General features: G+C 36.1%; 1 protein-coding gene across 1 annotated transcript; it reads right to left on the minus strand.

The window, feature by feature from the left end:
* LOC127431983 (cytochrome b5-like) lies at window positions 1–9,719 on the minus strand. Its single transcript, XM_051682692.1, has 5 exons — window positions 9,451–9,719; window positions 6,490–6,618; window positions 1,984–2,013; window positions 1,803–1,837; window positions 1–1,471 (listed from the first exon to the last, which is right to left on the minus strand). Exons 1-5 carry the CDS (start codon window positions 9,583–9,585, stop codon window positions 1,387–1,389), a joined length of 414 nt encoding a protein of 137 aa, XP_051538652.1. The 5' UTR covers window positions 9,586–9,719; the 3' UTR covers window positions 1–1,386.
* Window positions 9,720–13,715: the final 3,996 nt, after the last annotated feature.

The following is a 13,715-nucleotide window of genomic DNA, read 5'->3' on the forward strand; positions in this document are numbered from 1 at the left end:
TGCATAATCAGGTTCTTTGTTTATTGTGACTCAATAAAGCTGAATGATTTGACTGCTGCATTCCAGTCAACATGACACCAAAACACTTGCATGTTACAGTGTGTAATTCTCTCAGCCATTAACGTGGTAGCAGCATTTTAATATGATGAGGACACACTGCAAACATCTGTTTCTTTGAGATTATACATGGATGGACAATTCTATAGGAATTTTCTTGTATATTATATCATATAAAAGTACATTACATTCAATGTTGGTAAAAAAGGGAATGTATCAGCACCATTCATACTGGTACACACATCAGTGTGGGTCTTCACCACACATACCATGTGGTGACTTCTAACTGATTGTCTCTATAGTGATAAGATTACTTGTTATAATTAAACACAGAAGTCAACCTAAATAACAAGAAATTAAACATAATTAACAGTTTTTGGGTGAATCTCACAAAACTAATTATCAAAATTAATTGAAATGATATTTTTCATTAACGTATGAACCATTAAGGTTTTTATTTTATAAAATATGACCAATACACGTTCTTGACTGGTTTGTGATTCGCCCATTTGAAAAGCTATATCCATGGATCTGCTATTTCCAGTAATCAATAATATTGCTGAATATCAAGTGAAATGATCCATGCTTAATGCCTGCATATTTGTGACTTAATAATTATTTTATTTTGTTCATGTTCTGTTACATTTTGCATGCTATTCTTTAGATTTTGTATAAAACTGTATACATTTTTGTATTATTTATCTCCAGTCCAATTAGAATTGTGTTGCAATCTGAAGGTAAAAGTTAAAACTAAATGATTCCTTTGAAAAGAAAATGTTGTTTATGTATGTGATAGTGTACAGCTTATTTCACATTTCTAATTTTATCATGGACAACTGAATAATTGGGTTACTCTTTATTTTAATGTGTCCTTGTTACCGTGTAATTACACAAGTAATTACTGATTATTACTAATTAACATGTACTTACTATAGGTTTAGGGTTAGGGTAAGGGTATGGTTTAGGGTTAGTTGCTTGTAATTATGCATAATTGACTGTTATTACTATAGTAAATTCATGTAATATGTGTAACAAGGGCACATTAAAATAAAGTGTTACCAATAAATGGTATACACATATTATTACACAACAGCAAAACCATTAGACAATCAATTCTGTATTCTGTATAATTTTGTATACATATTTATAATGCTAAGTGTAAATCTAAAATATGCTTTCATAGATCTTAAAAAAACATTAGGGATAAGTGATAACAAACATGGAAACTTACACAGAAATTTGCCTTCATTAGTAGAACCTTTATGGTGAAAGGACAACCTGAAATGGATTACGGTTATTGTAGTTCAACATGTTCGTTGAGCACATCCATCATGCCTCCTCTGCTGTGTATAAACGGTACATCAACGTGACAATTAGAGCAGAGACAGCAGGTATCAACCAGTTTGACCACCAGCTGTAACAAAAGACGAAATGGAAGGTTTGGAACAAAGCACTTGTTAATTAGCTTTAATTATTAATGCTGTTTGTGAACTACAATGGAAAGTTTCTAGTGAAAAAAAGAATAAACAGCTTGTGCAAATAGACAAAATAGCATCACACGAGAAAAATATGCTATTACATATACTGTACATAATTAGGGAGCACTTTACCAACTCACAGCCATATTACAGAAAGCAGAAAGTATCATTTTCTCCCTTTTTGCAATTGCCTCTGCTTGTATTATTCTCATTTGCAGGTTACTTTTAAAAACTTAAATGTAAACGATGAAATCATTCTGAACCTACCTTGCTGTTTCTTGAACAGTTGTTCCAGGTGATTCCTGTTAAACAGAAAAACCAAAAGCAAGTTTATACAGTGCCACCTAATGTGGGTCCAAAACAGTGCAAGGCTAAGGTGTGTGTTTCTTTTAAAACCACAAATATAAAAAAAATTTTTTTAAAAAAGACAACAACATGGTTTACGTACTGGTGGTTTGGCAAGCTTATCCCTGTCATCCTGAGAGAAAGGCAGAGAAAAAGGCATTAATAAAAAAAAACAATTCTCACATAAATACATTCACATTTCAATAACAATGCAAAATAAACACATTACATTTTGAGAGTCCAATTGAATATTACCACATAAAAGGATTCAAAAATAATCCAAACATATGGATCAATTTCAGATTGGTTGTCAAAAAGGAATTCCTAATACTGTCATAAAAAACTGAGCTCCTTTAGAGGATAGGGAGGGAATTCATTTTCTGAAATAGTTCCTGTTTTGTGTTCCCTTGCCATAGCTTTTGCCATGCCTTATGAAAATGTAACCATGGATTAATGCCAGTGATTCTCAGTTCTGTTCCTGGAGGCCCCCCAACACTACACATTTTGGATATCTCCCCAATCAAACATATCTTATTCAACTCATCAGCTCGTTAGTGGAGACTCCCAAGACCTGAATAGGGTGTGTCAGAAAAGGGAGATATACAAAATGTGCAGTGATGGGGGGCCCCCAGGAACAGGGTTGAGAACCACTACAATAGTTGAACTATGATACTTGTAGAAAAACCATTGTAACCACAAATGTTATCATCGTTTTTCAACAGTGACAACATTTTAACCATGATATTCATAGTAAAACCATAGTACTAATACAAATCCTAAAACTACGGTAATAAAAATTATAGTCATTCTGACAAAAACATGGTTAATTTGTGGTACACGTACTTTGGTTTTAATTTATTTAATAGTTATATTAATATTTTTAGTAAAAGTATTTGTGGTACAAAAAAAAAAAAAACGATTTGTTTTGCATAATGATGATTATTATTAATATAGTTTGGTTTATCTGTGGTGTTACTATGGTTTAAATATGAATATCAATGTAGTGCAACCATGGTAAATTTTGTGGTTACTATGGTTTTCCTACAAATAACACAGTTCAACTAGTAAAACCATGCTTAATTTTCTTAAGGGATGCATAAAGATAAAGGGCCTCATTCATGAAACCTTCGTAAATATACGAGTAATTTGCACATAAAATGGACTTTCCTGAAAACGTTCTGCCTCATTTAATAATTAATATTTTCATTACTTATTTAGTTTAACTTCTATCAAAATGTAGTCATGGCAGTTTGCCTGAAAGAACACAACTCATTCGGATGTCTTATGTACGATTTCCACATGGTCGGGAGCAGGTGTAAATTTTGTTCATACCAACTAACGTTTTGAAAATACGAAAACTATCGTAAATCCGAAAATTTATGTCAGAACTGTTTTACAGTTCTACAGACTGACACAAACATTTGTCCTGCTCGTGTTGTATGAATGAGGCCTATTGCGAGGGAACGCAAAACTTATTGTGAGGAAACGCAAACTATTGTGAGGGAAGTAAAAACTATTTCAGAAAATAAATTCCCTTCCTGTCATCTGATAGGCTCCGTACTATGATGGTGCCAAATCCAAAAGCATTCCAGACCCTCCAGGAGGTATAAAACTGGATTCCAAGTTTTTGATAGTATCTCCAACCCATGTAGGTCAAGGAAAACATCTGAGATTCTGTGAAATACAACTATGCATCGACAGGCCTGATGCTGTCCAAGATTAAAACCCAAGACTGTCGGACAATCCATGAATCATTTCCAGCCAGGTAACTCAGAGGAATCGGGAAGTGTGTGATTTTGGTTAACTGTGGGTCTGCTATGTTCTGATATACTGTATTGTTTTTTTGTTTTTGTTTTATAAATCAGTTTACTCTTAAAATCAGTTGTAATGCCATCACTTAAATGAAACTACGAATTAACTAGCACAGCGACTTCCGGTGACACGAGCTGCTGCGGCCATTGGTGACAGAGATCGAATTATCGGTTATCGGCCCAGAAATTCCATATTGGTGCATCCCTACTTATAATTATATTCTTACCTTGCATGCGGCATTGCTATGCATTTTGGATAAAACCTTAAGCCTTTATTTTGGTAGAGGAAGATATTTCTGGTTGAGTTAGCAATGGCCTTGTAATTCTCATCCACTCTTCTGTACACAAAAACCTAGTTTTATGAGGATTCTTCAGATTTGGATAGTAACTTTTAGGGGCCAAGCATTTTTGGAATTATGCAAATGTGCAGTTAGAAAATCTAGAGCGCTGTAAATATTACATGCTCACTCATTAGCCTCAAGCATGCTTCTAGTATGTGTGATACACTACAGTGCAGCACGAGACTATTTGTTTATTGAATTAAATCGCAGCCCTTGCGGTTAGATAATTGAACTACGTCAAATCGCAATACTATTTTTTTTTCGAATAATCGTTCAGCCCTACTGTACATGTCTAAATGTGCAACATTGAGCTCATTTACATGGACACCAGAAAGCCATTTATTGCAAAAAAGCGGCATAAGACTCTAAGTCGGCCTAAGCATTTACATGCACTGTTTTTGTGGCTTTCTCTCTACTCCCGTATACATGCGGCGCGGTCAGTAAGCAGCTTTCTCCACAGCAACATAATTTCCCTGCGACGCTTGTGTAAATAACAAACATGGCATCAGAGGAAAACTTTGCTCTTTATATATGTGTTGCTTTGCTTTATTTCCAGAAATTCCAGAGTCATTGCTGTGTTCATTTCCTTAACTTTTCATCATGACCTGCAGCGGATTTGCGCTGCATTAGTGGAGGGTGTAGTGGATTCCCCCAGTGTACTTGAGTGCATAAATGCAGTCTTGAGGGACAGTAGTCAATATTTTTAATTGGTGTGTATAAATAGGTATAGTTTATAGTGTATTTGTGGATATGATGTATGGCTCCATCCTATGACGTTTGTTATCCGGTCTGTTCACACATATGCGCATGCTTTAAAAACCTGTAAGTATGCTGCACATGTGTTTACATGACTACATAAGCAGCGTTCTCTGGGAGAAACCTGTATGTGTCAAATGGCTCTCTTAATCCTTTAAGTGCCATAAGGAAAACATAGTTCTTCTTTACAAAACGTTTCAGGGTTTTCTACAAAAACACTGGAATAAACTGTATTCTTAAGTGCATATGAACTAGTGCCCGACCGAGATAATATCGGCCGATATTAGCCTTTCGGTATATCGGTATCGCCGTATATTTTACCGATATGCGCCGATATGAAAACTTTTTTTTCAGAACATATAATGCAGAAAACAATGCTTTAGAATTGGTGTCATAGCGTAGTTTGTCCAGCAGAGCGCGCTCCGACTCCACTGTTTACAGAGCTGACTCTGAGCTGATGGTGGCTCTGCAGACAAGGCAGAGTTCAGCGGTCTCTTCTCTGTAAGCTGCTAACTAGTTTGTGAAATACATACTGGAAAGTTAATAAACAATGACCCCATCATTTTCCCTTTTCAATATTACTAATATAACGTTAACCCTGTCCTTGACAACCATGTCACTCATGTTTATCTTTGCTATTGTTTGCTATGTTAGCCAGCTATAGTTTGTCAGTGCAGTCAGTAATGTAGCAGATCGAAAGGTAAACATCAGAGCATCTTTTTGCAGCTCAGCAGACAACGGTGCGGTGGTGGATTGTGTCTGTTGAGTGTTGATTTCACGCTATATTATTACCTAGTTGGTGAAACACAGTGCTGGAAAGTCAAATAAACAACGTCCGTCTTTTACTTTCGGTGACAACGAGCTTATAGCTAACAAGCTAATCATGCAGCTACTTTCATTGTTGTAAGCTGAGTGGAAGCTAATGAGTAAACATGTATTCACCAAACTGTTTTGTTCAGGATTCACAGTTTGGTACCCCCTTCAACTGAACAATTCCAGTCATTGCATTTACAAAATGTAATATTTAAAAGTCTGGTTTTCCACCGTTGAAAGTTTCCACTGAACTTGTATAGCAGAATACGGTGTAACACCGCTGCTGCTGTTTATCTCTTGTCTCGGCAGTATTAATATAGTCAGCATTTGACAAACTAAACAGTAATACTGATGTTTATTTAGCTATTTAATTAATTTTTATTTATTCTTTATTTAAATGGTCAGCATTTGACTGATACTAAACAGTACTGATGTTTATTTAGCTATTTATTTTATTTTTATTTATTCTTTATTTTAATGGTCAGCATTTGACTGATACTAAATATACAGTACTGATGTTTATTTAGCTATTTATTTTATTTACAAATTTTATTTAGCCTTCTGAGTACCTTTGCATAGTCATATCGGTGCAAAATCCACATCGAAAAGGTCTGTTTTCATTCCAGCTCAAAAATTAACTATATCAGCCACCATATCGGTAATTTTTCCCTCTCTAAAATTGCTATCGGTCTCAAAAATCCCATATATCGGTCGGGCTCTAATATAAACAGGGTCAGTGTGCCCAATCCGTATTAAAATACGCCATATTAACAAAACCACAAATGTCAGCAGCCACACAGGATCTTCAACAGCTAGGCCTATATCTGATATCGACTTAAAGCTTAACCAGAACAGAAAGGCCTTCTTGCAATTGACAAACAGACTTACTGGATGAAGCTCTCCTATGAGCATAGAATTTGACATCTCGCGTGCATCTGTCGAGTGCCCAACATCTTCAAAACTGTCTGTGGCATCTCCACCCGCCTGCTCCCGCAACACCTCCTCTCCTCCCGGGTGCTATGGACACCAGAAAATCCATCAATCCTTCCAGATCATACTTGACTTATCAGGAAACCAACTAATGCTTACTTACGATTGCCCTTTGACCTTGATTAAGCTTTAATGTTGCTTGAACACTGTGAACGTCAATTTCAAAGCACTTATTATATATTATTTACATTAATTCATTTAGCAAACGCTTTTATTCAAAGCATCTTGTTTTTTTATACTGTAATGTTATCACATCATTTCAAACCTTTTACCCTCAATTAGCCTTGTTTAGTTCAACTATCACTTATCATTTCTAAAATAACTGGTAACATTTTACAGTAAGGTTCCATTCGTTAACATCAGTTAATGCATTGGGTATTATGATTTTTTTGTTTTTACAATATACAGCTCGGGGAAAAAATTAAGAGACCACTGCAAAATTATCAGTTTCTCTGGATTTACTATTTATAGGTATGTGTTTGAGTAAAATTAACATTTTTGTTTTATTCTATGAAGTACTGACAACATTTCTCACAAATTCCAAATAAAAATATTGTCATTTAGAGCATTTATTTGCAGAAAATGACAACTGGTCAAAATAACAAAAAAAGATGCAGTGTTTCCAGACTTCGAATAATGCAAAGAAACCGAGTTCATATTCATTTTTAAACAACACAATACTAATGTTTAACTTAGGAAGAGTTCAGAAATCAATATTTGGTGGAATAACCATGATTTTCAATCACAGCTTTCATGCTTCTTGGCCTGCTCTCTACCAGTCTTTCACATTGCTGTTGGGTGACTTTATGCCACTTCTTGCACAAAAATTCAAGCAGCTCGGCTTTGTTTGACGGCTTGTGGCCATCTATCTTCCTCTTGATCACATTCCAAAGGTTTTCAATGGGGTACAGGTCTGGAGATTGGGCAGGCCATGACAGGTTCTTGATCTGGTGGTCCTCCATCCACACTTTGATTGACCTGGCTGTGTGGCATGGAACATTGTCCTGCTGGAAAAACAATCCTCAGAGTTGGGGAACATTGCCAGAGCAGAAGAAAGCAATTTTTCTTCCAGGATAACCTTGTACGTGGCTTGATTCATGCGTCCTTCACAAATACAAATCTGCCCGATTTCAACCTTGCTGAAGCACCCCCAGATCATCACCGATCCTCCACCAAATTTCACAGTGGGTGTGAGACACTGTGGCTTGTAGGCCTCTTCAGGTCTCCATCTAACCATTAGACGACCAGGTGTTGGGCAAAGCTGAAAATTGGACTCAGAGAAGATGACCTTACTCTAGTCCTCTACGGTCCAATCCTTATGGTCTTTTGTAAACCTCAGCCTGGCTCTTCTTTGCTTCTCATTGATGAAGGGCTTTTTTCTAGCTTTGCACAACTTCAGCCCTGCCCCTAGGAGCCCATTTTGAACCGTCCTCGCTGTGCACTTCACCCCAGCTGCCGTTTGCCATTCTTTTTGTAGGTCACTTGATGTCATCCTACAGTTGTTGAGTGCCATTCGAATGAGTTTGTGGTCATACCGGTCATTGGAGAGTCATTTTCGCCCCTCTGAAGGTCTGTAGCTTTGTTGTCCCCAATGTCTGCTGCTTGACCTTGTTCTTATGAACCGGCATCTTTGAAATTTTAAGGATGGAAGCAACCTGACGGTCACTGTATCCCTCTGCCAGTAAAGCCAGAATTGAACCCTTCTTTTCCTCACTGAAAACTTTTATTTTCAACACTTTTGTCATGGTCAATAGTTATTTTTTTGATTCCAATTACTTTTGAGGTACTACTAGCACTGTTTTTGCCATCCAGCTGGTCCTATTGCAAGAGGATAGTGATGATCACAGCAGTTGTTTTTATACTTTTCCTCATTAAATAAGATTTGGTTAAGGTGATCACCTAATCAGTACCTCATTAAGTAGAATGAGGTGTGCTTGTTTTGGAATTCAACAGACACTGGAATGGAATGGCTACCAAAAACTGAGATGCTGATTTAAGAAAAATTTGAAGTGGCCTCTTAATTTTCCAGAGCTGTATATTTTTTACAGCATTTATTAATCTTAGTTAATGTTAGTTAAAAATACAATTGATCACATGTGTACAATTGACATAGTGCATTAACTAATGTTAACAAATACAACTTTTGATTTTGTATTAGTTATGTTGTAACTAACTTTAACTATGATTAGTAAATGCTGTAAAAGTAGTATTCATTGTTAGTTCATGTTAACAAATAGAACCTTATTGTAAAGTGTTACCAAATAACTTTAGTCCATTTTAGACCTAGTTAGACTGCATCACTGAACTAGATATTAACCTGTAAACTGGATAAATGTAGATCTTGATAGTATTGGAAAGAGGGGTTATCTTATCAAAACACTTAAGCGTGTTTCTTGAAACTACAACTTCCCCTCAAATTGATCTGACCTCCAGAATCAATTTAATTAAGAAATAACCCTGCATAGTTTTATTTTATTTTTATGATTTCACCTGTTTATATTTTAACTTGATTTCCACAGTGGAGGCAATTTCACATTAAACACAGCTGGCAACTGATGAAATAAATCTCTTTGGTCAAAGGTACATTTGTGCACTTGGCAAGTGTCTCCATACAATCCTTATTTTGACAACTGCAAACATTGGACTATGCATAATGAGCTTTTAAATGCATTCACTATTTCATTTTATTTATTTTTTGTATAAATAATAACACAAATGCATTAAACAATACCAAAACAATGCTATAATGTTTGTTTACACAATGCAAAAAACATTATGTATGCATGCTTTAACCAATTCCAAAACAGTAATGATATAATGCAAATGTAAAATTTGTGTAAATATATATTTAACACTTACCTCCTCGAGAAACTTTGTGACGTCGAAAACTTTATTGTGGATGATAATCCATGTGCTTTTAAAAGAGTTCCGTTCCTCCACTTCTGACAAGCGATAATATTTAACACCATTTCCGTCTGTGCCTTTCTCTTCCATTGGTTTGTTTAAATGTATGTTATTTGTACAGAAAGCTGCAAAGAAACTCTCAAAAGTTCCCCAACGAATCGATCAGTCACGTACTTCAGCTCTACACCTCCTAACAACAATTGTATTTTCCCCAACCCGCTAAGCAACGCCCATTCCGCATCTGTTGCAATCTGATTGGACGATAGCGTATTGTTTACCAAGTGTGTCTGTTTTGATTGGGCCAAGGGCTGTCAATCAACTCATTGGGTCATACATTTCGAAAGCCGCAGCTAGGCTGAAGTTCACTGAAGTTCATGAGAGAATAGTTCTCACGCAACACGGAAATGGTGCAGTTTATCACCGTCTATGGTTGCGAAGCCGTTAATCCCGATCATTAAAGTGGTTTGCCTTTAAAGCCGCTCATAGCTGAGTTTGTTGCTGATCTTGTTTAGGTGTTTCTGTTAGATTAAAGCGTGTTCACTTCAAATGTTGCAAGAGTGGGGTTATTTATTTTATTTAAAGGGGACATTCATTGGCGGTCTTTGGCTCATTTGACGTCCTAGGCGAGATAAGTAAAAAAAAAACAAAACAAAAAAAAACGATGTTGCAGCGTACTTTTTGAAGTAGGCTACAATACACTGATCAGCTACAACATTAAAACCACCTGCCTAATATTGTGTTGGTCCCCCTCTTCAGGGGCGGATTACTAGCAAGGGTGTGGGGCCAATTTTCTTTTAGGGCCCCCTTCGTCCAATTATGTGTCAAAGTTGAGATTCACGCAATCAGTTTTCATTGATTTATGTCTCTTTTAATACCCGTTTGTTTATTTACAGTCAGATTAACTCAAACATATAGCACAGTGTTGGTAAAGAAACCACTCAACCAAAACACGTTTGCTGAACAGCCGCTGTTCTTAAAGAGACAGTAGCATTATTATTTTTTTTATTTTTTTTTTATTTTCTCCCCTTTTCCTCCCCAATTTGGGATGCCCAATTCCCAATGCACTCTAAGTCCTCGTGGTGGCATAGTGACTCGACTCAGTCCGGGTGGCGGAGGACGAATCTCAGTTGCCTCCGCGTCTGAGACCGTCAACCCGCGCGTCCTATCACTTGGCTTGTTGAACGCTGCGGCATCCACTCACAACTCACCACGTGCCCCACCGAGAGCGAGAACCACATTATAGCGACCATGAGGAGGTTACCCCATGTGACTCTACCCTCCCTAGCAACCGGGCCAATTTGGTTGCTAAGGAGACCTGGCTGGAGTCACTCAGCATGCCCTGGATTCGAACTCGCGAACTCCAGGGGTGGTAGTCAGCGTCAATACTCACAGAGCTACCCAGGCCCTGAAACAGAAGCATTTTAACATTTGTTAAACATAATGTAAACTCAATGAAAATACTACAAATTATGCATACAAAAAACAAGAATGTAACAAAATATGTATTAGTACATTATGACATATTTTAACTTCATTAAACACTTTAAATATAAAGAATTTAACAAATAGACTCCTACAGCATGTACATATGGGTTTGGTGAAACTTGGCAAAGAGTTCAGGTAGTTCTGGCTCTCGCTGCTATACCTTTTCAACTCATCTGAATGATGGGGTGCCTTCCATTCAGAAGTGATCATCTCTATATCCTTCAAAGACTTTACCCTCCATTGTGAGAGCTGCGAAGGGCTGAAAGGTGTGGGGCTCAAAAATATCAGCCATTTGGTCATTTTATTGTAAATTCTGTTTGGAACGACCCTACAGCTTGGCTACCATTATTCTTCTTCCATTTAACAGCCCTGCGAAAGGCATCATGTAAGCCAAAATCCCCTTGAGTAAATTATATTAACAGAAGTTTTAAATGATCTAAGAGTCTGTTTTTGAATGTTCATGATTTCAAACTTCAGCGGTCAAAACTTACAAGCTTTTTAATCTGCTTTAAGATGCTCTCTTCTTTCTTTCTTTCTTTCTTTCTTTCTTTCTTTCTTTCTTTCTCTTACTGTAAAACCCATAAAACTTTTGAACTTCAAGCATTTAAAACTATTTTCAACTTTCAGACAAGGTTTTGTCAAACCAACATTATAGTTTGTCTCGACAAACTTTACATTTCTAGGTATATATCTTCTTTTCCCAACCACCTAAGCCCAGTTATTTTCTGTAATATTGGGGAGAAATGCAGTTATAGTAATGAATAGTATAATAAATGTTTTTGTTCGACACCTCTTTTATACAAAGAATAAAGCTTAACCCTATAAAGCCTAAAGTATGAAATAGTAGTCAGAAAACTCACATTTTTAAAGAGTGGTAAATAGAGGATAAGTAAATTGTGAGAGAATATTCATTATTGGGTGAACAATCCCTTTAAGACTTAGATTATGTAGAAACAGCTCATTAAGGTAACAATTGCAGGTTACCACTTTTTACAGTGTAGTGTATTTTGGCTTATGCATAATGTTTAGCACATTTTAATATTAATCATAGATTCTGCATCATTTTTTAAAATTATTATTTAATGTGGAAATGGATGCAAATAAGGCTGAAAAAAAAAATACATTCTTATGTTTATTGACTGTAGCATAGCCATAATTCGATAAGTCTCTTAACTGTACTCTTATATGTATTATCCAATTCAGAAAAAGCCAATCCTTTTTGATCTTCGTCACAAAATGCAGTTTTATTTCACTTAAGTTTTAGTTTTCACTAAAATGAAACACTTGAGATTCCTTTGAAAATTACACACATGCTGTATGTTTGTGTTTATTTATTATGTTACATGATTATATCTAATAATGACTTAATGCAAAAAAAGAATATATATATATATATATATATATATATATATATATATATATATATATATATGTATATATAAATCCATGTTAGGTAGAACACTTATTATTTAGATCACATTGCATGCCATTACTTGTTAATAAGCATCTTTTTAACAACTACCCATATAATCTTGGAGTGTTCGTGATATCGGCATCACCTTGCGTGCATGTGTGTCGATATGTGCGTGACTTTACATCTGTAGGTGCCTGTGTGCGTGCATGTCAGTGCAGCTCGTGCTAAGGCATGTCCCGTGTGAGTGAAATAATTGAAGCACATTCCACACACTCTGTCATCTGTTTTTCTGTCCTAAACTGAGGCCAATTAAATCAGCAGCTCACACAGGAAGTGTCATAGGCAGCTTCAATTGTGCCTTTGATTTCAATTTGATGCATATTTTTTTAGTTTTACAAATGTTGTGAAATGTTGTCAGACGGAAATACTTGTGAATAATTGACTATGTTATGCTTGTGTAACTTTCATGCCTTTTGTACTTGTGTAGCCAAAATAATTAGTACTGAATTAAATTCTGTGTGACCCTTTTCACAAGTCCTTGATAATTAGCTTTGGTCCTTATCTGAGGTAGCATGAATGTGGTATTTTTGTTTAACTGTCTTTTCTGATTGTCTTTCTTTCCTGGACTCTTTCTTAGATTACCTGGTACAAGAGAGGCATCATACAGGCCTTTGCAGATAGTCATGGTCTACAGGTTGGTTTAAAGGGAATTATTAGCCCCTTAAACAATCAATTGCCTTACACAGATTTTAAGTCATGTACGTCCGGACAAATCTGTCAAATATCCCTATTACTCCATGAGTTCAGTCTGAACTTAATCCCAGTCTGACCTTAAACTGTTTGACTAGTCAAACAGTGACTACTATGTGACTACAAAATCCCCCACTTTTTTGGATATCCTCTGGATATATATTTGTTTTTGTTTGTTTATTTATTGACAAAGTTTCAGTTTTCACAACACAGTGTCAGCATAGACACTACAAACTGAAACATTTCTATTAAGAAAAAATATATACCAAAATGTATGGATGCTAATTGTGCAGTAAATTATTGTAATTATGTAAAATATTGGTATATATAAGGGTTAATCCAAAGCTAGGTGTGCGTTAAACAGTTTTAATGCACGATGTGGAGGTGGAGTGATGTCACGGCGTTGCCAACACACTCTCACGGAGAAATCGTCTGGATTCATACAACTTTCTAAATTTGGCTAATTTGTATGATATTGTGTGACTGCACTCATTTGAATTTCTACGACTTTCACTACAGCCAATGATGTCGCTGGACATCGTTTCCATCTCATACGCGACAATTACTTGCT

The sequence above is a fragment of the Myxocyprinus asiaticus genome, chromosome 41, assembly GCF_019703515.2.
Source record: "Myxocyprinus asiaticus isolate MX2 ecotype Aquarium Trade chromosome 41, UBuf_Myxa_2, whole genome shotgun sequence".
Taxonomy (NCBI): domain Eukaryota; kingdom Metazoa; phylum Chordata; class Actinopteri; order Cypriniformes; family Catostomidae; genus Myxocyprinus; species Myxocyprinus asiaticus.

What these genes read in the sequence shown, in the direction of transcription:
- LOC127431983 (XM_051682692.1), bottom strand. Translation starts at nt 9,585, where the DNA reads ATGGAAGAGAAAGGCACAGACGGAAATGGTGTTAAATATTATCGCTTG. An exon ending in ATAAGCTTGCCAAACCACCA is followed by an intron (nt 1,838 to 1,983) that starts GTACGTAAACCA and finishes TCTGTTTAACAG; the next exon opens with GAATCACCTGGAACAACTGT. An exon ending in ACTGTTCAAGAAACAGCAAG is followed by an intron (nt 1,472 to 1,802) that starts GTAGGTTCAGAA and finishes CTTTTGTTACAG; the next exon opens with CTGGTGGTCAAACTGGTTGA.